This window comes from Bombus vancouverensis, chromosome 4 (genome assembly GCF_051014615.1).
Source record: "Bombus vancouverensis nearcticus chromosome 4, iyBomVanc1_principal, whole genome shotgun sequence".
NCBI lineage: Eukaryota > Metazoa > Arthropoda > Insecta > Hymenoptera > Apidae > Bombus > Bombus vancouverensis.
This window is the reverse complement of record NC_134914.1, coordinates 12,691,369-12,717,133: the sequence shown is the minus strand read 5'-3', so window position 1 is coordinate 12,717,133 and position 25,765 is coordinate 12,691,369. Positions and strand designations below refer to the sequence as shown.

The 25,765-nt window shown below is 33.9% G+C and overlaps 3 protein-coding genes across 3 annotated transcripts; 2 read left to right on the top strand and 1 right to left on the bottom strand.

Annotated features, from left to right (window-relative positions):
- The first annotated feature begins 187 nt into the window (after nucleotides 1-187).
- Nucleotides 188-8,337, top strand: Sf3b3 (splicing factor 3B subunit 3). The gene is made up of 13 exons (XM_033333638.2): nucleotides 188-304; nucleotides 749-1,230; nucleotides 1,436-1,608; nucleotides 1,679-2,175; nucleotides 2,247-2,412; nucleotides 2,700-2,868; nucleotides 3,785-3,936; nucleotides 4,181-4,336; nucleotides 4,601-4,892; nucleotides 4,966-5,632; nucleotides 5,723-5,839; nucleotides 6,021-6,399; nucleotides 6,487-8,337. The coding sequence occupies exons 2-13, from the start codon at nucleotides 834-836 to the stop codon at nucleotides 6,973-6,975; spliced, it is 3,654 nt and encodes a 1,217-aa protein (XP_033189529.1). The 5' UTR covers nucleotides 188-304; nucleotides 749-833; the 3' UTR covers nucleotides 6,976-8,337.
- A 656-nt stretch (nucleotides 8,338-8,993) lies between these two features.
- LOC117156538 (uncharacterized) lies at nucleotides 8,994-18,266 on the top strand. Its single transcript, XM_033333641.2, has 5 exons — nucleotides 8,994-9,723; nucleotides 11,179-12,735; nucleotides 12,844-13,378; nucleotides 13,665-14,358; nucleotides 14,447-18,266. Exons 1-5 carry the CDS (start codon nucleotides 9,715-9,717, stop codon nucleotides 14,547-14,549), a joined length of 2,898 nt encoding a protein of 965 aa, XP_033189532.1. The 5' UTR covers nucleotides 8,994-9,714; the 3' UTR covers nucleotides 14,550-18,266.
- LOC117156535 (ATP-binding cassette sub-family C member 4) lies at nucleotides 17,998-25,169 on the bottom strand. The gene is made up of 16 exons (XM_033333635.2): nucleotides 25,011-25,169; nucleotides 24,822-24,932; nucleotides 24,115-24,502; nucleotides 23,629-23,760; nucleotides 23,358-23,549; nucleotides 22,871-23,179; nucleotides 22,256-22,786; nucleotides 21,680-21,985; nucleotides 21,343-21,549; nucleotides 20,784-21,282; nucleotides 20,478-20,708; nucleotides 20,036-20,272; nucleotides 19,695-19,957; nucleotides 19,149-19,588; nucleotides 18,939-19,068; nucleotides 17,998-18,529 (listed from the first exon to the last, which is right to left on the bottom strand). Exons 1-16 carry the CDS (start codon nucleotides 25,082-25,084, stop codon nucleotides 18,341-18,343), a joined length of 4,239 nt encoding a protein of 1,412 aa, XP_033189526.2. The 5' UTR covers nucleotides 25,085-25,169; the 3' UTR covers nucleotides 17,998-18,340.
- Nucleotides 25,170-25,765: the final 596 nt, after the last annotated feature.

Genomic DNA, 25,765 nt, shown 5'->3' with positions numbered 1-25,765 from the left:
AAAAGATTATATTCTCAATGATATATTTATTAATCACATTTATTGTTTGTAAGATATTATTATAAATATGGTTCTTGAAATATAACAATATTGTGGAATAATTCTAATTCTATTGGAAAACTATAGATAGCGTTGTAATTCTTTATGAATTATGTTAGTTTCCATTCTACCTATGTTATTGAGTGTGGTCAAAGTAAATCTGAAATGGGACAAAGTTGGTTGCTTTGTATGGTTGTTGATTTATGAAGAACAGAATTATCTACTAGCATCGTATTTAAAGTTGAAAAATATTTTCAGCTGCAAGGTGAAATAATTTTCGTAACCTTATTCTATATTTAAGAATTACTATATTTTTTTATTTTATATTTAATTTAACGTTTAAAAGATCATTTACGTACATGCTACGAAGCTTTTTTATTTCCATTCTTAAATTTTAACTCTACACGTGCAGCAGATGACTTTTATTAATATTTTTTAACATTTTTGTTGATCTAATTAATAAATTTATATTTATTCGATAAGTATCTAAATGCTTGTTGTTCAGTAAGATCGAAGTTCGCGTTATAAGTTAACGTGAACGGACGCTTCCATTTTTTACTCCTTTTTACTGTCTTATGTGAAATTATTCTTGTATTCCTATGTTATAATAGTTTTCTATTTTTAAATGCATTAGATAATGCTTTTCGTTCTTTTATAAAAAAAATATTAATTTGCAACAATTTAATTTTATCTATAATATTCATTACAGCATGGATGTAGGTTTTTTATTTCAATGAAAAGTGTCACATTTTCCTACCTAGTGGTTGATTGAATAATAAGAAAAGGTCACAAAGATGTATTTGTACAACTTGACTCTTCAACGAGCCACGGGTATCACCCATGCAGTGCATGGTAATTTTTCTGGTAGTAAAATGCAAGAAATTCTGGTTTCACGTGGGAAGTCGTTGGAACTACTAAGACCTGATCCAAACACAGGAAAAGTTCATACTCTTTTGACTGTAGAAGTCTTTGGAATCATAAGATCTTTAATGGCCTTCAGATTAACTGGTGGTACAAAAGACTATATTGTTGTTGGATCAGATTCTGGGCGCATTGTAATTTTAGAATATATTCCTGCCAAAAATGTTTTTGAGAAAGTACATCAGGAAACATTTGGGAAAAGTGGATGTAGACGCATTGTACCTGGACAATATTTAGCTATAGATCCCAAAGGAAGAGCTGTAATGATAGGTAATGCATATATTGTTAAATAATTCTATAAATTGTGCAGATGTAATTAGATATTTTTTTGTACCAACTGATTATTTAGTTATGTCCGTGTTTCAACTGATTAACTTTGATTATAATCACACTTAATGATGGTACATTCTAGTCATGAAAATGTTCTTAGTGATATAATTCATCCATAATTCAAAAGAAAATGTATTTATTTTAGGTGCAATTGAGAAACAAAAGCTTGTTTATATTTTAAATAGAGATCCAGAAGCTCGTCTTACAATTTCTTCACCTTTGGAGGCACATAAGAGTAACACATTAGTTTATCATACTGTGGGAGTAGATGTGGGTTTTGAAAATCCTATGTTTGCTTGTCTAGAAATTGATTATGAGGTAATACTCCAACATATGCGAAAAATATACAGTATTCCATAATATTGACAATTTTGTTTATGTTACCCAGGAAGCTGATAATGACCCTACGGGAGATGCAGCGGTAAAGACGCAACAAACATTGACTTTGTATGAACTTGATTTGGGTTTAAATCATGTTGTACGCAAATATAGTGAACCTTTAGAAGAACACGCAAATTTTCTCGTGTCTGTTCCTGGAGGGAATGACGGGCCGAGTGGTGTTCTTATTTGCTCTGAGAATTATTTAACATACAAAAATTTAGGAGATCAACACGATATTCGTTGTCCGATTCCGAGAAGACGTAATGATTTAGATGATCCCGAAAGAGGCATGATATTTGTATGTTCTGCCACTCACAAGACAAAGAGCATGTTCTTCTTTTTGGCTCAAACCGAGCAAGGGGATATTTTTAAAATTACACTCGAGACAGACGAAGATATGGTGACTGAAATTAAATTAAAATACTTTGACACTGTACCTGTTGCAGCAAGCATGTGCGTTTTGAAAACTGGTTTCTTATTTGTAGCCTCGGAATTTGGTAACCAGTAAGTGTATTACATATATTTAAAGAATTATATTTTTGAATTGAATTACATTTTAAACAATTTTTTTTTAGTTACCTTTACCAAATTGCACATTTAGGAGATGATGACGACGAACCAGAGTTTAGCTCTGCCATGCCTCTTGAAGAAGGTGATACGTTCTTTTTTGCACCAAGACCACTTAGAAATTTAGTACTAGTCGATGAAATGGATAGCTTATCGCCGATAATGGCATGTCAGGTAATTTTTTATCAGTACTATTAATATACTTAAAACTAAAATTTAATGCACCTTTAAAGTAGGAAAGTTATACTTGATGTGTTCTTTTTCTGTAGAGGGGTGCAATAGTAAAATATTCTTAGTCGCCTTCAATTTGTCTTTGCAAATTGAAGTTGAACCTAAGAATTACAAATGTAAAGAGATGTAAGTACAGTAATTCCAGGATACTTGGTTATTGCTTATCTGGAATTTACTGTATATCTTTTTGATAAATTCTCATTCATAAGATGATTTGTTATTTTATATAGGTAGCTGATTTAGCAAATGAGGATACTCCTGAATTATATATAACTTGTGGTAGAGGACCACGATCAACGTTACGGGTATTACGGCACGGTTTGGAAGTATCCGAAATGGCTGTCAGTGAACTGCCTGGTAATCCAAATGCTGTGTGGACTGTTAAAAGAAGAGTCGATGGTTAGTTTAAAAATATCTTTGACAGTAGTTGTTTGCATGTCCTCTCTTTTTTTCTTTCCTTCTCCACTATATGCTTAAGCGACAGTGCAGAATAAATTTTACCAGCTTCGTTTTGTTTTCTGCATCGATGATACACACCTTTTTATCAATTGTGATTATATTATTTACACATTAATTAGTTTGATCATCCTATTATACTATATAGCAATTTCTTGCAATAGTTTTTATTTAAATTCAATTACAATAAGTTGGAATATTACTTAAATGAGAAATGAATATCTTTAAATATATAAGAATATTAATTTTCTGAATATTTTTTATAATTAAGAGATATTCGTAATAATTAAAAAAATAAATGATGTTAAAAAATTGTGGAGATATTTAGAATAAGACTTTGTTCGTAATTATTTTTATTATATGTAAAACAATTTCTTTTGAATGACTAAAAAAAATAGGAAAGTAATAATTATTTGTATAAATCCCATTAAACCATTTACTTCCCAAAGAAGAGAAATTATTTTATTACTTATTCTAGTTTAACTCTACAATTTTTCAATACAAAAACAAAATGCAAAAGAGAACAAAAAAGTTGATTTTGTAAATGATACTAATGAATCTGGTGGCTTGATACACTCTTATCAAACACCAGTTCTCTCTTTCAGGCTACTGGCATGCTATTGGTTGAACTACAGAACACAGAAAGTGACAGAAAGGTAAGGACTGTGAAAATCGCTGGAGATTAAAGAAATTGAATTTGCATCCAAAAAAACCGTCTACTCTTTGCGTGTAGGATGAAAAAAAAAACAGCGTGTTCGACCGTCTACGAAGAAACGATTTCTATTATTTTATCAAATTTCGTTCTTACACCTTTACTTTTCTGAGATACTCAGAGTGAGCTTTGTAATTTTGATTACAGAGGAGTATGATGCTTACATCATAGTGTCCTTCGTCAATGCTACTCTTGTACTTAGTATTGGAGAAACTGTAGAAGAAGTGACTGATTCTGGATTTCTTGGTACTACGCCAACACTGAGTTGCTCTGCTTTGGGAGAAGATGCCCTAGTACAAGTACGTTGTTTAATTATGCAATTTGTTTTTAATGCACTACGGTATCTCCGACTCCTGGTTGACCACGAGTCGGTCGCAATAAATAGTGCTATATTATACAGAGTTTCCGCATCGTTGAGTGCTTAGATAATTGTTCTAAACATGTCTGGTAAATGAAACTCGACATAATTACCATTATTAAAACATTTGTTTCTCTAATTACCATTTTTCGTATTTTATGATGACTTTGTCATATTTTGCTTAGGTATATCCTGATGGGATACGTCATATTCGGGCAGACAAACGTGTGAACGAATGGAAAGCTCCTGGTAAAAAAACTATAGTGAAATGTGCAGTAAATCAACGTCAGGTTGTAATTGCACTCACGGGAGGAGAATTGGTATACTTCGAAATGGACCCTGTATGTATACTAGCTTTCCGTTTATATCTGCTAAAATTGTATTATTATCTTTTAATTGCATCATTTGTTCTCTCTATGGTACTAATTATCTTTAGAGATGTAAAAGATGCGTAAAATATGTCACTTCCTTCATCTTATTTAGTGAAATATTAATTATTTAAACTAGATGAAAAGTGGACAACTTTGAAATCCAGTGTATCACGAATCCTTCTCAATCCAAATTCCACTTATATTTAATAATTTTCGTCATTTTGTACTTCCTAGACGGGGCAATTGAATGAATATACAGAACGAAAAAAGATGCCATCGGAAGTAATGTGTATGGCGCTCGGAAACGTAGCTGTTGGTGAACAAAGGTCATGGTTCTTGGCTGTCGGTCTTCAAGATAATACAGTAAGGATTATTTCCCTGGACCCTTCTGATTGTTTAGCACCCAGGAGTATGCAAGCTTTACCGGCGGCCGCGGAAAGTTTATGTATCGTTGAAATGGGTGCTAAAGATGCAAATAATTCTGAAGATTTATCACCACAACAGTCCAGTCTCTATTTAAATATAGGTAAACAACAGCAATATTATAGCTGCAAAATTGTTTTTTACTTTATTATAATTAGTTAAATATATACTCGCAGGTTTACAAAATGGTGTTTTGCTAAGAACAGTATTAGATCCCATTTCGGGTGATCTCGCAGATACACGAACTCGATATTTGGGTTCTCGACCTGTTAAACTGTTTAGGATAAAAATGCAGGGAAATCAAGCTGTGCTTGCAATGAGTAGCAGATCATGGTTGAGTTACTATTATCAAAATCGTTTTCATTTAACGCCACTGTCATACGAAAGTTTAGAATTTGCATCAGGCTTCAGTTCTGAACAGTGTCCGGAAGGAATTGTGGCCATTTCGACGAATACGCTTAGAATCCTTGCTCTCGAAAAGTTAGGTGCGGTGTTTAACCAAATTAGCTTTCCTTTGGAATATACCCCGAGAAAATTCGCAATTCACACGGACTCTGCACATCTGATAATTATTGAAACGGAACACAATGCGTATACTGAAGAGACGAAACAGCAGAGAAGGTTACAAATGGCAGAAGAAATGCAAGAAGCTGCAGGAGCAGAAGAGGCTGTGGTAGCGAGAGAATTGGCTGAAGCTTTCTTATCCGAGGAACCCAACGAAGCCGTGTTTGGTGCACCAAGAGCTGGACCTGGTTTATGGGCGTCGTTAATAAGAATAATAGCTCCCACAACAGGGCAAACGTTTGAAGTACATCGACTCGAACAAAATTTAGCTGCTTTATGGTAAGAATATAGAAAATATCAATATCTTAAACAAACATTTGGGAATAAGGAAAATTACTACATTTTTTTTTTTAACGAATTATGTTATAGTTTGAGCCTTGTGAAATTTTCTAATCAGGGAGATCAACTGTTTCTCATAGTTGGTATCGCGAAAGAGTTCCAATTGAATCCAAGAGTTAGCAGTGGTGGCTTTTTATATACATACAGGTAAGTACTTGCTCTAATACGTTTAATAAGATAAAAGATGTATTAAACAATTTTTGTGATGAAAATACACACAATTACTGTAATATAATTTGATGAAATTCCTGCAGTACTGAAATTTAAATTCCACATGAAGTATGTAGTTAAAAAAAGAACGTGTACAAAAGTAAATATTCTTTTGTAGAGTGAATAGTGAATGTACCAATCTCGAATTAGTGCATAAAACCACTTTGGATGAAGTACCTTTGGCCATATGTCCGTACCAAGGAAGGGTATTAGTTGGTGTCGGTAGAATGTTGCGTTTGTATGATATGGGCAAGAAGAAATTGTTGAGAAAATGTGAAAACAAACATATTCCTAATGCTGTTGTCTCTATCAATGCAATTGGGCAAAGAATTTATGTAAGTGATGTTCAGGAATCCGTATATGCTGTTAGATATAAACGCCAAGAAAATCAGCTTATAGTCTTCGCCGATGATACGCACCCGAGATGGATAACGACAACGTGCGTTCTAGATTATGATACCGTTGCCACTGCCGACAAATTTGGAAACATTGCTGTTGTAAGTAACACTGTATATTTCAGTAATTAATTAGGTACTAATAAAATTGTTCGGATAAGTATGTAAATTTTTCATATTTTTTAACAGATACGCTTAGCAAGTGGAATTAACGACGATGTGGATGAAGATCCAACTGGGAACAAAGCCTTATGGGATAGGGGTTTATTAAATGGAGCCAGTCAGAAGGCAGACACAGTTGCGTGCTTTCATGTTGGTGAAACTGTTATGTCTTTGCAAAAGGCAACTCTTATTCCCGGTGGTTCTGAAAGTTTGGTGTATACGACATTAAGTGGAACAGTTGGCGTCCTCGTCCCCTTTACGAGTCACGAGGACCATGATTTTTTCCAACATTTGGAAATGCATATGCGCTCGGAGCATCCACCACTTTGTGGAAGAGATCATTTATCATTTAGATCGTATTATTATCCTGTAAAGAATGTAATAGATGGAGATCTTTGCGAACAATTCAATTCTATTGAACCGACAAAACAGAAAAGTATATCTGGCGATCTCGAACGAACAGCTTCCGAAGTGTCAAAAAAACTTGAGGATATTCGTACGCGATATGCTTTCTAAGCTTTGGAATATAATTTATTATCGAATTATTACGAACTTGCATTCCGTTTTTATGAACTCAACATATTTTTCATAATAATGAATGAATACGCACTGATTAAATTATTTGTAAAAAAGAAAACATTACGTACATATTGTTTTTAATAAGCAGACTAAAAGGAAAATGTATAAAGACGTCAACGCGTATTATGTAATAAGTATGAATAATGTTTTATGTATCATATAATCACATTGAATGTGATGCTAGAAGATCGTAAACGGAAATTGTTTAAATTGAAAGAAAGGAAGTTTATTTTTAATAGACAAATAGGTCTCTAAATTAATTTGTGTAAATTCTTACTTTATTTGTTTATCGTTTCATCCTGCTTAAGAAAACACTGTAACGAAAACTAGTTTTTTATTGAGGTAAAATTATTGTATATCCAATCGATTTCTATGATTAGATGTTTATATGCATCGAGTGTGTATGTGATTTTCGTCAATAATATTTTATGGTCTCAAAAAACATTACTCCTAAGTATTTTTTACATTATTAATTAGCATTATTGATGAAACATCATAATATAACTTTTTTAGTTCATACTTGTTACAGCTTAGCGAGAAAAAAGAGCTCTAATGATGAAAAAACTGAGCTCTGATATCTAGTGAAGAAAAAATAGAAAACACTTCGTCGACCTATTTTAGCATTATAAATACAGTATGCATATAAGACTGAACATACTGTCTCAACAATTCTTCAACTAAAAATAGATAATGGTCAAAACAGATATTTGAGTAATGACTAATTCGACAAATAAAAGAATTATATGATGTATGCTTCTCGAAATTAAAGTGTAATATTCTATTTAAAAACGAAAAGAAAAATATTTCAATTTTTTATCTTTTTAAAAAATATGTTCATTGTACAATGCATATACTTATAAACTAGACAAGAGACAACGTTGTATTGAATAAATTTCTCCCCAAAAAATAGAACAAAAGTCGAGTGTTTCAAGCATGTATAGGTTTTCAAAGCATTATTATTACCCTTTTTGCGAGCATTCCGCGAGCTCATTTCTCTGCTCCACTATTGCTTCTTCTGTCTGTGTGCATCCCTTTCGACCTACAATTCGTCGCCAATAGCGCTCAGGGTTGTAGCTCGCATTTTTCTCCGTGAGCTTTGAAGCGCGAAGTTAATCCGCGTGCCGAAGCGTATTGAGGGTATAACGCAACGTTATTACCCCCGTTTAACCTTCAGACAACTACAAGTAGGTTACGGGGTATGAAGTTTAGATGCCCTATTTAAAAAAAGGCAAATATGCAGGACAAAAGATTATGATTATTTTAATGTATCATATTGGATCAATAAACAAAGAAGACGAAGTATTGGTATTTATCATTTTTTATCTCAAATAGTCCTTTTCCTCAAAGGACATCTCTACTACGTATGATTTTTTGTTCGTATAATAGGAATTCGCGTTTAGATAACTAAATTCAATTTGTAACTCATTTACTAAATACACTAACTACATTTTCATTCCATTGTATTGACTTTAAAGCCTTATTATCTCAGAGAGTATTAGGTAACACATTATATCTCTAAATCTTTAGTAATGGACAAGACTCTCCCTTGGTAGCTGACCAGATTTGATTCCGAACCATGGTTAGGGCCCTCTTGTTCAATTTTATGAGTCACAAGATACCAATATTAATAACATCATTAAATTTGGTAACAAAATTAATGAAATTTTATAAATTACAAATTATTTTATTTAAAAATTGTAAAACCATAAAAAGTCTATATCTTAAGTCTTCATCAATTAACTAGTATTATTAACGGTAAATTGTTGTATAAGAAAGCCGAGAGGAGCTGCTGTCTCAATTATTTTACATGTTTGTATCCCTGAGGATATCTTTTCAAATAACAAGCGTAGTGTACACGAAAAGTAATATAATTTATGTATATATATATATATATATATATATATATATATATATATATATATATATATATCGGATACTGAAACCAAATATTTAAACGCTATTCATATTTTAATATTTACTGAAATTTCATTTTCATTTTGGGTGATTTAAAGAAAAGCGTGGTTAATGACTACGAGAGACCTAGTGCAGCCGGGTATTGTGATCGTTAGCTACGTCAGTGCGATACGTAGCGTGGTTTAGGGCGTTGAAACGGAGAGAAAAGGACCAAACGGCGATCGATGCATTGAGGTGCCAGGCCCCTGAGCTCAGCCCCGTTTCGTTCCATCACCCTTACCCCGGTATGCCCTGCAGCGAAGCTGCCCTCCGGGCTTTTCTCTTTACTGTGCAGTGTGCAGTTGCGCATCAACCTTTTAACAGTGTAGAGTTGCATTCGGTCACTGGACTTTCTGCCTCGTATAAACGTTACCCTCTTTCGAGCTCTTATTCTCTGTTGTGACTTACGATATCTTTGTCATTGTTGCTAAGTGTGTAGTACATTCTAAAAAAAAAGAAAAGAAAACGAAAGAGTGAATCTCTCGTGTTAGTGACTGAATTTTTTATTTTATATAGCATATTTAGTGAGCATAAATTAATTTAGGGGTGATGTTAATTAATAATGTGATCCGTTATTATAATTATGTCGGCTGTCATTATTGTCAAGAGTCACGGTTTCGACGTGCTTGAACCACTTTCCAGGCATATGATCCCTCGAGCGTAGAACTTTGATTCGGTGTCATCGATTCAGGCTTGCTGTTGTGATGTTCGTTTCACTGACAGATGATTATGGTAAATGGATTCACACGTTAATAAATCAAAAAATGTTTTTTAAACAAGAACCTTTGCGTGCATCGTTTTACAAGTTGGCACACTCATTCTGGATCTCTATAAACATTCTCATTGTTTTTTCTATGAAGATTATTATATCCTTACATCTCATATACGTAATTTTTGTATTGTTAACTTTTTAATTTTTCTGATAGTTTTATTTATCATTACTGATGTGCTAAACATGTTAATGGCCACTGGTGTATTATTCGGTTTTTTCACCTTAGTTGATTCCGAGGAAAGGGAAATTTTTTATGGTAATCAATTAGACGCGGATGTTTATGGAATTTCATATTTTTATGAATGTAACTCAGGAAATAGAGATTTGCTCCACCCATTAAATACCGCACTAACCTCTTTATTTTGGATATCTTTTATATTTTTGCATATTAAGTGTATTCTATATATCTTTATATTTTTAAATTATTTTAGAATGCATAAACATCTGCAGTCTAACTATTATTATTAATTCATATTTGAAATTAACTAGAAAAATTATTGAATTTTAAAATTTCCAGCCACAAATATGTTAATATAGATCTACATGTGTTTGGTGTCAAAAAGGCCGGTAATGTATCTTGAGTTATATCGTGAAAAATAAAAAACGATTTCACGCAAGAATGCATACAGATAAGTATGAAAGTGAAAAGCACATCAAAAGCTAGATTTTATCTCGAGAGAGATTTCGTTCCGATTCGTTTCAACGAAGTCATTCGTGATAAAATTCGCCGTTTAATGTAAGCAACAGAGAATGTGTATGTATGTGTATGCTTTTCATTACCTTCACGTATATAGAGCTATCCATAGCAAGTGTTTGACAAGACAGTTTAAAATCACAAACAGCAATCGTAAAGAGAAGTCTATCAAGATGACAAAATTTCACGCTTCAAGTATCTTTATTTGTACGAAGTATTTGTGTAAATATATAAAAGATAAGAGAGGTAATTAAGTGCCACCTCCTGGATTGAAATGCATTGTTTGCTGGTACACTTTTGGCCTTTATACAGTGCGGTCCAAGTATTTGATTTAACTTGTTCACCTACTTCGGTAAATGGTTCTTTCCCTCCTTTTACGTGACAGTGCTCTATAGTGATAGAATTGATTGTTAATATGTGGAAAAGTAGGTTGAACGTATTATAAAATTTGTGAAGTACTTCCGTAAAACGAATACCTATGTAATTTATTGAACTATGCTATTAGGATATTAACAAACAATTATTTCATCACTACATCACTATTTCACACATTGGTAATTTTTGAACAACAATTTTTAAAGAAAAAAACTCATAAAGTCATAGATAGGAGGAAGTTTAATTATTAATTATAGTTGTTAAATCTTTGTTAACATTCACTACGAATTTTCTAAATAATCTTACTTTATTTACAACGAAAAACTTTATCAACGCTTGTTCACAGGAGATAGCTGATGCTGGAGGTGGTTACAAACGATTTCGTGTAACTGTTCTAGTTCTGTTCATACTTTTATTCGGTTGGACAGACCGTGTGGCAGCTGGCGATTGCGGTCTGGCCGAGTTAACTTGCCGGGATGGGCATTGTGTACCGATTGACGCGTACTGTAATGGACGAGATGATTGCGGAGATAATAGTGACGAGCCAGCGATGTGTACACCCTGTAATCGTACGTATCACGGACGCGAAGGACGTACATACAAATTGGACCTTCCGAGACCTAGCGAGGAACGTCTGCCATTCCTTTGCCATTTAACGTTCACCGCTGCTGGCCAGGGGTACGGTGAACTTGTACAACTTTTGTGGGATGCGTTCAGCGTGGGCAGAGTAGACCCAAACACTGATAGCTTCGTTACCAGCTGTCCTGAAGGATCGTTACAATTAGCAGAATTAGGTAGACACTTTACGGGCGGCTCGTGGTGTGGAGTTGGAGAAGGGAAAGCTTCTTACTACAGCGAGACGAGTACAGTCACGGCGTCTATACGATTGTTTCACGCTCCTTCCAGCGTACCTTTTGAATTTCGTTTAAGGTACAGATTTGTGGCGCGCAACGAAGCCGTGGCTAGACTAGGAAAGCCTGAGCTTCCGATCGAAAGGGGCTCCCCCGTGCCGGGTACTTACTGTTCTAGAAACTTTTATGAATGTCATTTGAAGCAATGTAGACTACAGAGTCCCAACTATCCCGGGGAATATCCGAGAAATGCCAGCTGCTTGATAACTATAAGACAGAAGGAGGTGCCCACCTGTAAGCATGCTATGATTTCGGTGAAATCTACGCCGACTGGTCCAGTCGGGATTACCACAGCCAATAGTACTTTAAGTGTATGGCAAGATTGCCGCCCGGAGAAAGACCATCTTATCTTTCGAGACGGGGTTAGACCAGAAGATTCGATTTTATTGGTTTATTGCGGGGGACCTTTACCCAGGATCACTGCCAGAGGTCCAACTATGCAAGTGGAGTTCCGAAGTTCCCCGATAGCCATCCCCCTTGGTGCCTCTGCTTTGAGGCTCGAACTCGAGATTCAAGTAGTTTACGTCGACTCTGATGGCCTCGACTACGCCAAGGGCCCTCAAGGTTGCCATTTTTTTGTAAATGGTACTAACAAAAGGAGCGGCATACTGAGAGCGCCGCTTCACGCACTGCCACCAAATTCCAGCTGTACTTGGAATATCAAAGGATCCGCTGGGGACAGAGTGTGGATTTACTTTTCCTCGTACTCGCAACGGGACTTAACGGGTAGCGTCGAGAACAACGCCAGTTCTCAGTCGGATGTACCTTGTGCGATAAAGCTGATATTTTGGGATGGTACACCGTCCACTGGACTTCCAATGGCCACGCTTTGTGACGACACACCTAAGCTGTGTGCACACGCGGCTCTGAGGAATGTCACTAGAAGCACGAGGCCCTGTACAGAGGATGAAAGTTACATCACAGTCGCACCATCTTTAACGTTACGTATGGAAACGTTGTTGGGTACTGCACTTCATACGGTTAACTTTAATGTAAGCTAATAATATCATCGTTATTGACCTCAATTCGCTGTTATCTTTATCGAGAAATTATTAGGACATATTCTATCATTTTGTGTATCATCCTATTTATTCGCACAGGCACAATATGAATTTATTTCGACCACTCAAGTTGGCGAACCCTGGGGAGACGGAGTTTGCAGCAGAGTATGGCGCAAAGTTCGAAGCGGCGAGGTAACATCACCTCGTGATGTTCGTCTTTTTGGAAGAGGTGGATCCCCAAAATTAGACTGTAGATATCGTATAGAGGCTGGTGCGGACGAGAGGGTGCGATTGACGTTGCACAACGTCAGTCTAGGCGAGTCTACCATTTGCACGAGCGAGCCAGACCCTCATACTGGCCGACCACGTTGTGTTCAAGAAGTGGGTTCCAGAGAAGCTCGTTTAGTTTTATACGAAGCGCCCTGGCGGGATGTAAAGCTTCCGAGAGCTTGTTTATGTGATAACACGTCGCATCTTCCATTGACGCACATCTCTTCGAGCAGAGCTTTAGAGATTACGTTTTTAATCGAACAACAAGCTCCGCACGAAGACTTTGAAACTCTTTTTTTTTATGCTAGCTTCGAACTTGTTCGTGCACCCGAGTGTCCCAGAAAGCAAAGAGTACGCGGAGAAGGTTGTTATTTCACTACTCAATTTGTCATTGTATAGAAAACATGTACAAAATTGTATATTATATCTATCTCTATAAGTAATTTAAAGATTTTATTTTATCGTTAATGTGAATTCTATTTTTATTATTGTAAATTCATTATGAAGACATTTAGTAAACACAATTTTAATTACACAATTTGTTTCATAAAATAAAAAGTTATAATTCTAAAACCTTATACAGTTTTGTACTGGTTTGTCATCACAGTCACAGATTCTTCAAGTATATTAACAATTTCTCTTTTTTGCAGGTGGTGAATTACGATTCGTGGCTCCACCATTATCGAGACCAGATATTTATTGTGAAGGACTTCCATGGTTAGTGGAGGCACGCGAAAACAGGTCCCTTTTCGTTTTAACTTGGGGCTGGTTCCTCCCCCTAGAACCATCGCCGATATCAGAAATGAACGAACAAAGCAAATGTCCAACCACCAACAGAATCCTCCTTTACTCCGGTTGGCCGCCAAAACTTCTAAAAGTAGTGTGTCCCGCTGAACCAGGTGCAAGAGAGTTCACCGTTCACGTCTTCTCCGAAGAGTGGCTAGGAGGCACCGGCGAGGGTAAATGGCCAGGTCCACCACGACCTCCTGCGCTTTTGCTGGACTTTGTTGCAAGAGAATCTGGTCAGGCTGCAGCCTCGTGGTTAGAAATTTCGAAGAGCAGAGCTGCATTACGTAGACAGCTACGTTTACCCGAAAGAGGAATAGAGAATGAGACATTGGCTAACGGAGACTGTCCCCATAAGTGTCCCGAATTAAGCGCTTGCATTGCCGCGAGTCTTTGGTGTGATGGGAGAGCTCATTGTCCGTCCGGACACGATGAAGCGAATTGTGGTAACGGGGCGAAATTACTTGGATTATTACCTTCGGAAATGTGGCTGGTATTAGCCGGTGTCGCTGGAATTATCGCTGCCTTTGCGTGCTTCTTTGTGGTACTGATTAGCAGGTATTATCACAAAGCATGAGAGTGTGAGAGAGAGAAAGAGAGAAAGGAGAGAGTCTATATAGTTATTAATCTTTTATTTTTATTCCAGGTCAAAAGCGCGTACGAAAAGACTTCACTATAAGGGTACAAAAAAAAGCAATAGACCGAGGCGGGCGCCGACAGAGGAGACGCTACTGGGAGCAGCATCCTGACAACAGCAGCCCGGTTTCGTGGAATATATCCATGTAGACCGGGAAACAACCGTTTAGCAATATTTCTCTGTGCTTTACCGTCCACTAACTTAACACTATCCCCAGGCATCGTAAACCAAATGTCGAAGTATCTTTCTTTCTAAAATAGCATTTATCTATTTTTTTGTTACGTTTAATTCATTATATATTTTAAACTTGCAGCTGTTGCTTAATTGTAATTGTTATAATATATTTGTTCGTTTACATGTTCCTATTTTTTTAGATACTACATATAACTGTAACGTGTTATCACGATTAAACAGTGCAATAGGGATGGGACGCAAAAACGATGCTTTCTCTTTCTTTGGAAAACTATTTCAAGTTTGAATAACGTAGCTTATCACTTTGTTGTACGGACAGTTAGAGTGACAGCAGTATCAGTGTTCTCATTCATGCATAATGAGTGTATGATAGTGAGAAGTGAATGGTAATACGCATCGTTATAGAAACTGCTTTAGAAAAACTAGAATACTTCTGAAGGTATAATGTAAAATTGTATACCAAAAGTGTACGGCTAAGTTACGTTATGACACTGTAACTTCATTCATTGACACGATGTTTTATAAACCAGAGAGATAGTAAATGCAATTAATATAATATACAGGAATAAATCTATAATTTAAAAAATATCACACATATTGCTCAAAGAATATTGTAACTGCCAAAAAGAAAAAGATATTTTAATTTCGATTAGCTGATATAACATTTTTAGCAGCAATAGAAAAGAAAAAAAAATAGACGAAGTATTTCAAACGCAGAAGAGGATAACTTTTTTATATTTTAATGTAGGGGAAACAAAGTTAAATTTAAATAAAAATGGAAAGATCGACATTGATTACATAATCATAGTTACATCTATCGACGATGCCAAAAAGTTAATTTTAACGTGTTCAGTATCTATATTTCTCCTGAGATTTTTAAACATATTTTTATGACTTTTGCTCAGATATTTAATTATATATTTTGAATAAGTTACATTGGAAATAAAGAGAGAGTTCTGTAAAAAGTAAAAATAGTTATTTAACTCGAAAGCTTATTGAATTTGCTAAACAAAAATTGTCGACATTGATGATATTGATATCTATTATTTTTCATTTGCTAAATAGAAAAAATACTACAAAAGTACTATATTTATAAGGGAACAATTGTAGGTCAAGTTCCAGCGCACAAGAGATTGTGAGAAAAAAGAAGGAAACGAAAAAAAATTAGTTGAAATTTATGGTACAATATTATATAACAGTGTTTTCTTCATTTCTTTATATTAATTAATTAATTTTCTATTTTAATTTGAAATTTCGATAAATAGAATTTATTTATGATCGTATACAATATCTTAGAAATTGTATCTCTTATTGCATATTTATGTATTTATTCATTTACAATTTACGTTTCTTTAAAAGTTAACTAACTAGTTTGCAACAATATATACAAGTTAGTGAAATATATTCTTATTAACCAGATGAAAACCAATCGAACTAAATAAAGTATAGGAAAATAGAAGGAATTAGAGGATATTTCTGAAAATATTCTAAAAATGATAAAAAAAAGAAGGATCATTCATAAAAATCGCTGTTATACAATATTTAGTACTACAGTTTATAGATGCACTTACAAAATAAAGTTAAACATAGCTGTGACACAAAGTGTTGGAAGATACTGATATAATTTACGATTATAAAGCACTCGATAATGTTAAAATGTTGTTATTAAAATATAATTGCTGTTACAACTGAACAACTAATACGTATTATTTGAATAAAAGAGAAGGAGATATTCGCCTATCCGGTTATTTATAATTAGATGATTCGTACACGAACGATTTAATCAATTGAATATTTTAAAGCGAAAAACTTAATCTTAGATGCACGAATTACGATTCAGAGGAATAAATCAAACATAGTTTTTAATTCAAAGTAACTATGATAATAGGTTATGGTACATGAATATATCAAGTAAGAGGATATAAATTAAGCATCACTATAAGGACTGAAAGTAAAATTGCGAGATGCGGTGATTAAATAAATAAAAAAAAAAAAAGGAAAAAAGAAAAAAGCAAAAGATGTAATGATAAGTGCTATTCGAAAGTTAACAGTTAATGTATTATGTATCTAGCCTTTAGAGGACGTACATACAAATTAGAAGTGGAATATCTAATACCTGGGATCTGTATCACACTATACGTGAATTCTTTGCAAAATTTATCTCTTTTCTTTTTTCTAAAATTCTTACAAGATGTTTTACAACAATCGTGATTATAAACCATTCTTCCTATACATTTAAAGAAAAGAGTAATGACAACATTTTCGAAAATTCGCAACGAATTTCGGAATTGTGAAATGGATTCGATATGAAAAAAGATGCACTTCCATGTATGTAATAATATATGAGAACTGAATGTACATACCATGGTCTGCTTAAAAGATTTCTAATTGTGATATCTAAATATGATACTATACGTCGCGTTATACAATAATTTTATTCATTTGCTTTCTATAGAAAGAGCATAATGACATGTATATAAAAAAAAAAACAAAAGAAGATAAAGGGTTTTAGATTTTTAATATTTTGTTCTTCAATCATTAGAAAATTAATTATTCAGAATTTTATATCTTAACTAGAAGCACTATGTATTGTTATTTTAATGGATGTGTGTTCATCGTTTTATCATTCCATATAAATAATTTGACGTAGTTTCGTTTTATATAGGCTGTGTTGTTTTTATGTAATCAGATATCCGAGTGATATTAATTTACGCAGACCATGTAGCTCAATATAAGTAGCGAGTATTAGAAACAAGAAAACTTTTACGGGAGAATTCGATACCGCGTGTCGTCTCCTTTAAACTATTCTAATCCAAATACACGACTTAGAGTTTTGAGAGAAATACATTTTATGAAGAGTAAAAGAGAAAAAAGAGTATACTTATACTAGGCTCTACTTTAGTAACGAATTTACTTAAGAGGAAAAAGAATCCAAATATTATATATATATATACATATATATTATATATATATTTAAGACTTATACCCAGATCGTGTACCCGTTCGTTTAAAATTTGTAGAATAAACAAAAATTGATCTATTATTAAGGGATTTACTCTTAAAGAATAGAGTACAGAACATATTGCCTTTTACAACATAAGAATGACACGAGGTCGCGCATAATCTCATCTAAGAGTAAAGAGTAACATTACCGATTATTCCACTACACTTTAATCGTAGAACTAGCTGCCAAACCATACGAGTTAACATATTCTAAAAATATTCTCCTCTATTCTTTTCATTAATTTATTTACAAACCCTTCCAGGGGAAAACATGTACAATCTTCTATGTTCAGTTCTATCACTGCCTCAAGAAAAAAAATAGAATCAGAAAGAGATACAGTAAGGGGATTGTAAAACGACAAAAGTTCTATTCCTTGCAGAAATGTATTTTAATCTTTATTAATTCAAATTTACGTAATCATGTTTCTCCAATTCGTTTTCTTGAAACTCTATGTCATTATGTCGATGATGCAATTACAGTTCATAAACTGTTATTCTAATGACGAAGTGATTGTGGTGAAATGCAGAGGCGAAGAATATAAGTGCGAAGAGAAGAAAGAATTATTGATTTTCCTTGAGCACACGTTTGTATCGATACTTTCAATTTTAAATAAATACGAGAAATTTCAAATAATCCTTAATTATCTACCCTAATCATTGCACTATATGTATTCCTTACATTACTAGATTTTTAAATTTTGAGACTTTTTAAAGAGAGCTCTGCGCGATTATATTTGTCGTATCGTCTTCCAGACTTATTTCTCTAGTGTTCTTTAAATAAGCCAGGTGTGCTTGCTCCCGAAGAGATTGTGCCATAGTTACTCCTGTGTTGTTTACCATATTCGAGAAAATTCCTTCGGGCTTGTCTCGCAATAATTCATGAGGGCAACCGAATTCCTGTTTTAATAGATATAACATATATTATAATGTTAATCCATAAATATGTATATATATATATATCTACATATATATATAAAGTTGTAATACAAAGCCCTGTTCTTATTTCTCTCAACCAATTTAAATTATTGAACTCAAGTATGAACACATATGTGTAAAAACAAAACAAATTTATGTTACAATTCAGTATTTATAGTTACCAATATAGTTACCACGTATAGTCTTTTTGCTCTAGAATGTAAATTATTGGATCTCAATGAATCTCTATTATTCTCAAGTAAACTAGTATGTCAATGATACGATCTCGATGAATCTCTATTATTCTCAAGTAAATTAGTATGTCAATGATACGATCTCGATGGCACCTATACGTGTTCATATTTCCAGTTCATCTTAAAATGAATCGTACCGCTATATAACCGTTGTCCATTACTATAATTCTGTCACTATCAATAATAGTGTGCAGACGATGAGCAATTGTAATGACAGTACAGTCAGCAAATCTCGTTCTTATGGTTTTTTGAATTAGTTCATCCGTGCTTAAAAGAAATTATAGTTAGATATATAAGAAATTAAAATTTTTAGTGAACGTGAAAGTTATACAAGATATTAAAATTACTGCGTATCGATATTAGCTGTAGCCTCATCCAAGACCAATATTCGATTGTTTCTTAAAACTGCTCTAGCCAAGCATATCAACTGTCTCTGTCCAATACTCAAATTACTTCCGCCATTCATTACCCTTTGATCCAGTACAAGATTGTTCAATTCGACCTGTCGAAGACTATCCCATAGTAGCACGTCATTATAAATATGGGATGGGTCCAGATTGTAACGCAATGATTCGGAGAACAAAAATGGGTGTTGAGGAATAATCGATATTCGCGAACGTAACTCATGCAAACCTAATGTACTACTATCTCTTCCATCAATTTTAATCTCTCCTTGCAATCCTTCGGCAAATAGCCGGAAAAAAGCTGATATTAAAGACGATTTTCCTGCGCCAGTTCTACCTACGACACCAACTTTCCATCCCGCTTCTATCGTCAAATTTAAGTTCTATGAAAATAGAAGAAGTTAAGGATAAATAATTAGAATTTCATAATTCCATTAAAATAATATTCGTCTAATAATTCTTGCATGATATTTGTTCTTGTCTCATCACCTTTAATACAGGAGTTTCATCTTGGTCATATTTCATGCTAACATTCTTCAGAGCCAATTGTCCATGTTTTGGCCAATCTGCTGGTGGTGGATTGTCGCTGGTCCATGGACCTTCCTTAGGCAAATTAATATATTGTAGGATCCTCTCTACAGATGTTATGTGAGCTATCATTTCGCCACTTTGTCTCATCCCGTGTTGCAAAGTGCCAACTATAATTAACGACTGCGATATAGCTAAACCGACGTTACCACCAAGGACGTTACCTATGGTCAGAAATATCAAACACATTTTAAGTGAAAATTTACAAAAATAAAATTCTAATTTTCTTTCTTTTATATTACCTGTATCCACTAGGATAAAAGACAAGCAGACACACGCAACGAACATTATCGCGACAAAATCTAGATATAGTCCAAAAGTTTCAGGGACGCTTATGGTCATGCACCATGCGCCTGTATGCACATCTTGTAAATCGTCGAACTGTTTTTGCACTAACTCCACGATATTCGAGCCGCTACTTCTGATAGTGGTCAATCCACTTAATGTAGCGTTTACATGGGAGAATATTGGACTCTTTGCTGCAGATTTATTAGAATTATGTAGCTCTTTATAATGAATTTTTCTTATTAATTAATTATAATTATAACAATTAATTATAAATAGACTTTTCTAAACAGAAACCTGTTTCATCCATTAAATATTATAATAATTAATTTGGGTTTTTACACCTTGATATTTCATAAGAATGCATAAATATTGGCAATCTAATTGTGAAATACTTGCCTATACCTTCAAGACGCTTGATACTTTGAGCGGTTCTTAGATACGTATTCCTTGTAAAATAAAATAGAATAAGAAATACCGTTAGTGGAATGAGCATCCAATAATTCATGGCTACTACCATGACATTAATGCCGAGTATCACAAGAAATACTTGGATGGTCTCTAACATCACCTTCGGCAATATTTCATCCATGGAACCCATATCCTTGGAAAATCTATTTAAAATCCTTCCTGTAGAAACAAATTCGCACCATTTAATTTACATTGACTTTTTCACATAAATGAAAATTTTAAAGCGATATCTACCAGAAGCGTTACGATGGAAAAAGGTCATCGTCGCTTGCAATATATTAGAGAACATCATGTCGTGAAGATTTTTACTAGCGTTCATGCAAATCTTCATGAACGATATATTCCTAGCGAATACTGTCACAATGCAAGCTATGATGCAAAAGGTATACACATATATGGCGTTAGATGTAGTTAAGAGACCATATTTGTCCAAAGTGAACACATGCGACAGTACCGTGTTATTCATTAAGTAACCCGAATATTGAGGTTTAAATGGTTGGCTTCCATTTAAGGAATTTCTTATGATTTCAAGGTTCGTCCAATAGGAAACCCAATAATCGTTTCCACTAGTTGCTACTTGGGATATAATTATGGTAAATAATAAAGTGAGCAGTGCATACATGGAGCCACCATATTGAAAGTATTTCTTGTAAACTTTGTTGGAGACACGACCTGTTGCTATAGCTTCGTCATTATCTGGCGCTGATATTTTGTCTTCATAGTCGTAGGAAACCTAAAAATGATTATATCAGATACTAATTTCTTAACATTACAAAATATATGTTATAATTACCACGCTACTGTTAGTGGATACCACGGAAGACAATCTACGGACACCATTTCTACTGGGTCTCTTCTCCGCAAAGGAGTTTTCAGAAGCTTCTACAACTTCGCTCTCTTTTCTAGCTTCCGTTGATGTTTTAATGCGATTCATCATATTTACAAAGTCTTCGTTAAATTTGGATAATTCTGCATACGTTCCATACATGCTTATGCAACCCTTGAAAAATACGGAAGATGATTAGAAACAATTCTTTTTTCAATTTGTAGAAAGGTTATGTCACAATTTTAAAACTATTCTTTATGAATAAATTATATTAAAGTCATTTTTGTCTAATAAAAATATTTACGCGATCCAATACTGCAATGATGTCAGCCTGTTTGATAAATTGCAATTGATGGGTGACCAAAATTCTGGTCGTCCCATGAAGGTAGTTTTTGATACACCTGTGGAAGAGATGTTTAGCCACGCGTGAATCCACTGCGCTCAAAGGATCGTCTAATAAATAGATATCCGCTTTTCTGTAAACGGCTCGTGCCAGATTTATTCGCGCCTTTTGTCCCCCGGATAAAGAGGACCCGCTTTCTCCTACATTGCTCATGTCACCATAAGGGAGCTGCTGAAAATCTTTTGTCAGAGCACAAGCTCTCGTTACCTAAAACGTATCGATTCTTTATATAATTAACTCGGAACATCACTTAATTACATTTAATACAATTAGAAAATCTAAAAAGTATTAAAATAAAATTTTTTGTGGAATTTTTAGGTAGACTTGAAAATGAAATATGTAGCTTTTCAATAGTCCATTTTAAATGATCTTGTAAACTAAATAATCAATTTCTGTCTTCTGGAATAAGCTCTATTATTAGCTTTTTAACGAATCTATTACAACTTTTAATACAAAAAGTATATCAGTAGAACTTACAGCCATGTATCTGTCCTTGTCATAAGGTTGTCCAAAGAGAATATTGTCCCTAACAGATCCAGAGAAAAGCCAAGCTTCCTGACTGGCGTAAGAAATCCTCAAATTGGGAATATTTGACGCGTACCCTTTTTTATCGTATTCAACATCCTGAAATGGTTTACCATATAGTTTTATCCTTCCAGCTCCCAAAGGAAGTTCCTTTAATAGAAGCTGTAAGATCGAAGATTTTCCTGAGCCTACTGGGCCCACCAAAGCACACAATTCCCCATTTTCAATCTTCATAGAAATGTTACACAAAGTGGGCGGCAGTTGCTTGAGCACCCAGTTCGCCGATACTCGTTCCAATACTATCGAAACTTGTACTTGTTCATCGACATTGTTTAAATTCGAATTTTGGTTTCCATTCATTATTCTAATAGATTCTACATTTTCTTCCTTTGCCTTTCTTCTCTTAAACTTTAAGACTCCGCTTGCATGAGTTTGGCCGAGCATCCTTCCTTCATTTGATCGTTCTTCTAATAATAAAAATTGCTAGAAAAAGAGGGATAATCTGTTTTTAGTAAAAGATAAATGATCGTATTAAAATAATTGTATTGTAGTTATATTTCGAACAACTTCTAGTCTTTTAATGGACACCAATGTTTCTCCAGCCATTAGAAGAGCCTGAGGAAAGAATAGCGTGGTTGTGAGCTGAAGGATCTCGAAGTAGCTAGACAACATGAACGTTATTTCTGGCCGTAGATTGTATCCCAGTAGAACATACGATAGGAGAGTTAGGAACAGAATTATACGATTCGTAAAAACCATAAGGGCCAGATATACTGCACGAACGTATGAAGTATTTCCTATTTTCTTGATTTCAATGGAACGTGCAGCTTTAACGATCTTCTCAAATGGCTTTTCCCAGGCGTACATTTTGATTACCTGGACAGATATCGAATTTTTTATGACGCGTTTTAATATAGACATGCGTAAATTATACGATTCTGTAGAGTGACGCAAAAGTACAGCAATCAAACATTTTTCATTTGAATAATTTATACAATATTTCATTGAAAAATTCTTCAAACATCGAAACTTTCTACATTTATCCTTTGGTTACCTGAACACCACTTATAAGTTCATTCATATGCTGCATTCTTTTATCCATGAAGAAAGCGGCAACTTTCCTAAATCGTCGGGTCATTGTAAGGAATATAAAATGAGTGGGAACAGTCATTAGCAAAAGAGCTCCGACACCAATTATGCTTGGAACTCCTATTTTGTGCCACATTATCACGGTCACGACGGTAAGCTAGAAATTAATTACAGGAGGATAAGTTAGAAATAAATATAAAAATCTGAAGAAATATCTCTCTTGTAACTAAAATTACTTGAATGGGTGTTATCCAGAGGAAGTTTAAATAATAAGTTAATTCGTCGAAACGACTGACATCGTTGCTGAGGAGATTTACCACCTGACCAGAACTGATTTGAGACAAGGAATTTTTACTAAGCCTTAGTATCTACAACAGGAACATATACCACAAATATACATATCAAGAGAACAAAATTTTGAAAGCTCAAGGATATCTTTAATTTAGCGAAGACTGTATGACGGCGATAGCAGCTACAATAATAGTATTCAGCGTAAGTTAATTTATGTTAACTACGTTATCAATATACCTTGAAAGATATATTGACGATAAAATGTTAATTATCGATGCATCATTCATACCTAAAAAACTCCTATGATATTTTTTAACAAATATTTTATTATTTGAATAATTACTTTTGCTCTATTATACCTTTTCAAAGTGTAATTATACAAACTTTCAAAATTAATAAATTAATAAAATCAGGAAAATTGAAATTCTTACTTTTCTATAAATTAACGAGCAACAAGCGATCCTCATCTTCATGCCTATCTTTCGTGATAGTAGAGTAGCATGATGCAAAATAAACACTGAAATTACTAAGCACATTATTAGATAACCAACATAAGCTAAAACTTCATTTTTTGTGATGGGTTTGGTGTCATCACTGATTCTGAAGTAGGTGATAATCCACGACACTATAATTGGGCTCAATATAACTAGAATTGTGAATTGAAGTGAGAATAGCAGGCCAATGCAGATATATTCTTTCCAAAATGTACGAATCAAAGCTCTTTCTAAACGAGGAGAGTCGTTGCCTTTGCTTAATTGCTTGTAATGATGCGTTTCTTTTTCCTTTTGTTCCCATTTTTCAAGTTCCTGGTTCCAGGATCTATATACAACAAATGGAGAAAACAAATAACATTCTTTTTATTTTTATAGTAAAAATGGAATTTAGATAAAATTAAAAATATCAATCATTACCACTTGCTCATATTATTCTGAATGTTAACATTTTCTAATAAAACTAATAAACGTTCTACAAACGTAAAATGTGTAAATTCAAACCCGAAAGAGCAAGGCTAGATATAATTACTAAATAAATGATAAATAAGTAACAAACAACGTAGAACTTTGACATTCGAAACTCATAGTGACAATAGATTCTAAATTGCTAATTGCGACTTTAAAGAATTTATTGCGTTGCTCACTCTTGTAATTGATCCGTGACTGTTTTGGATGTATCTGATTTTAAGGGCTGATATAGATCTGATAACGTGAGATCCCTTTTAGTACCACTCATGAATATCTCCTTCATCCATCTAAAATATTATAACAAGCATCGTAAATAATATACAATTATTTTTAAAACGTATAAAATGATATTATAAAAATTATACCCAAAAAGTAATCGACTAATTGGATTTGCAGTTTCTTGCGGATTTTGTTTAGTGTACATGAATTTCACTTCCATTTTTTTGTTACTTTAATATGTGTCCACCGCGTAATTTTTCAACCAACTAACGTCCACACGGTATTTACTGCAGTACTTATAACAGCTGATAAATTCGGAATAATGAATTTAAAAAATAAAAGTTACCTTGAACAATCGTAAACGTATATTCATTGTCTCTACATACAAAGTTACTTTAAATTTCGATTAAAACAAATTGCGTAACGTACAGTACACTCTGTAACAGATTTTTGTCTAACATATAAACATTAAAACATTTTTATATTTGTATCATAATACGTATATAATATTCGAGGGATTTAAAAATTCGCGCGGTCTACCCGATGATCTATTGTATGACTTACCTTGATTGTTTGTATTTAGTACAAGTTTGAACTTTATTGCGCGTGAGTGTGTTAGGCACTGTTATTTTGTATTAATTATACTGAAGCAAAATGTGATCAATCAAAACGAATATAGGATTCCTTTAAATAAATACCCTTTATGAAACTATTTTTCTACGATACGTATCACTGTCCTAGAAGAATAAAACTTCCACTTGACATGTGTAAACTATTACGTACTGTGAATTATTAAAATAAATTATTTCCATTAGTAGAATTTCATTTACAGTTTCATGGCGTACGAAGATAACTGCCATTGTTTTAAACGAATAGAACTGCCATCTAATACACGTGAACT

Coding starts and splice junctions, on each gene's coding strand:
- Sf3b3 (XM_033333638.2), top strand. CDS start 834: ATGTATTTGTACAACTTGACTCTTCAACGAGCCACGGGTATCACCCAT. Junction 1,609..1,678: donor GTCTAGAAATTGATTATGAG/GTAATACTCCAA, acceptor TATGTTACCCAG/GAAGCTGATAATGACCCTAC. Junction 3,937..4,180: donor GAGAAGATGCCCTAGTACAA/GTACGTTGTTTA, acceptor TATTTTGCTTAG/GTATATCCTGATGGGATACG.
- LOC117156538 (XM_033333641.2), top strand. Junction 12,736..12,843: donor TTCATACGGTTAACTTTAAT/GTAAGCTAATAA, acceptor TTATTCGCACAG/GCACAATATGAATTTATTTC. Junction 14,359..14,446: donor TTTGTGGTACTGATTAGCAG/GTATTATCACAA, acceptor TTTTTATTCCAG/GTCAAAAGCGCGTACGAAAA.
- LOC117156535 (XM_033333635.2), bottom strand. CDS start 25,084: ATGGAAGTGAAATTCATGTACACTAAACAAAATCCGCAAGAAACTGCA. Junction 23,761..24,114: donor GCTCGTTAATTTATAGAAAA/GTAAGAATTTCA, acceptor TTCCTGTTGTAG/ATACTAAGGCTTAGTAAAAA. Junction 21,986..22,255: donor ACAAGGACAGATACATGGCT/GTAAGTTCTACT, acceptor GATACGTTTTAG/GTAACGAGAGCTTGTGCTCT.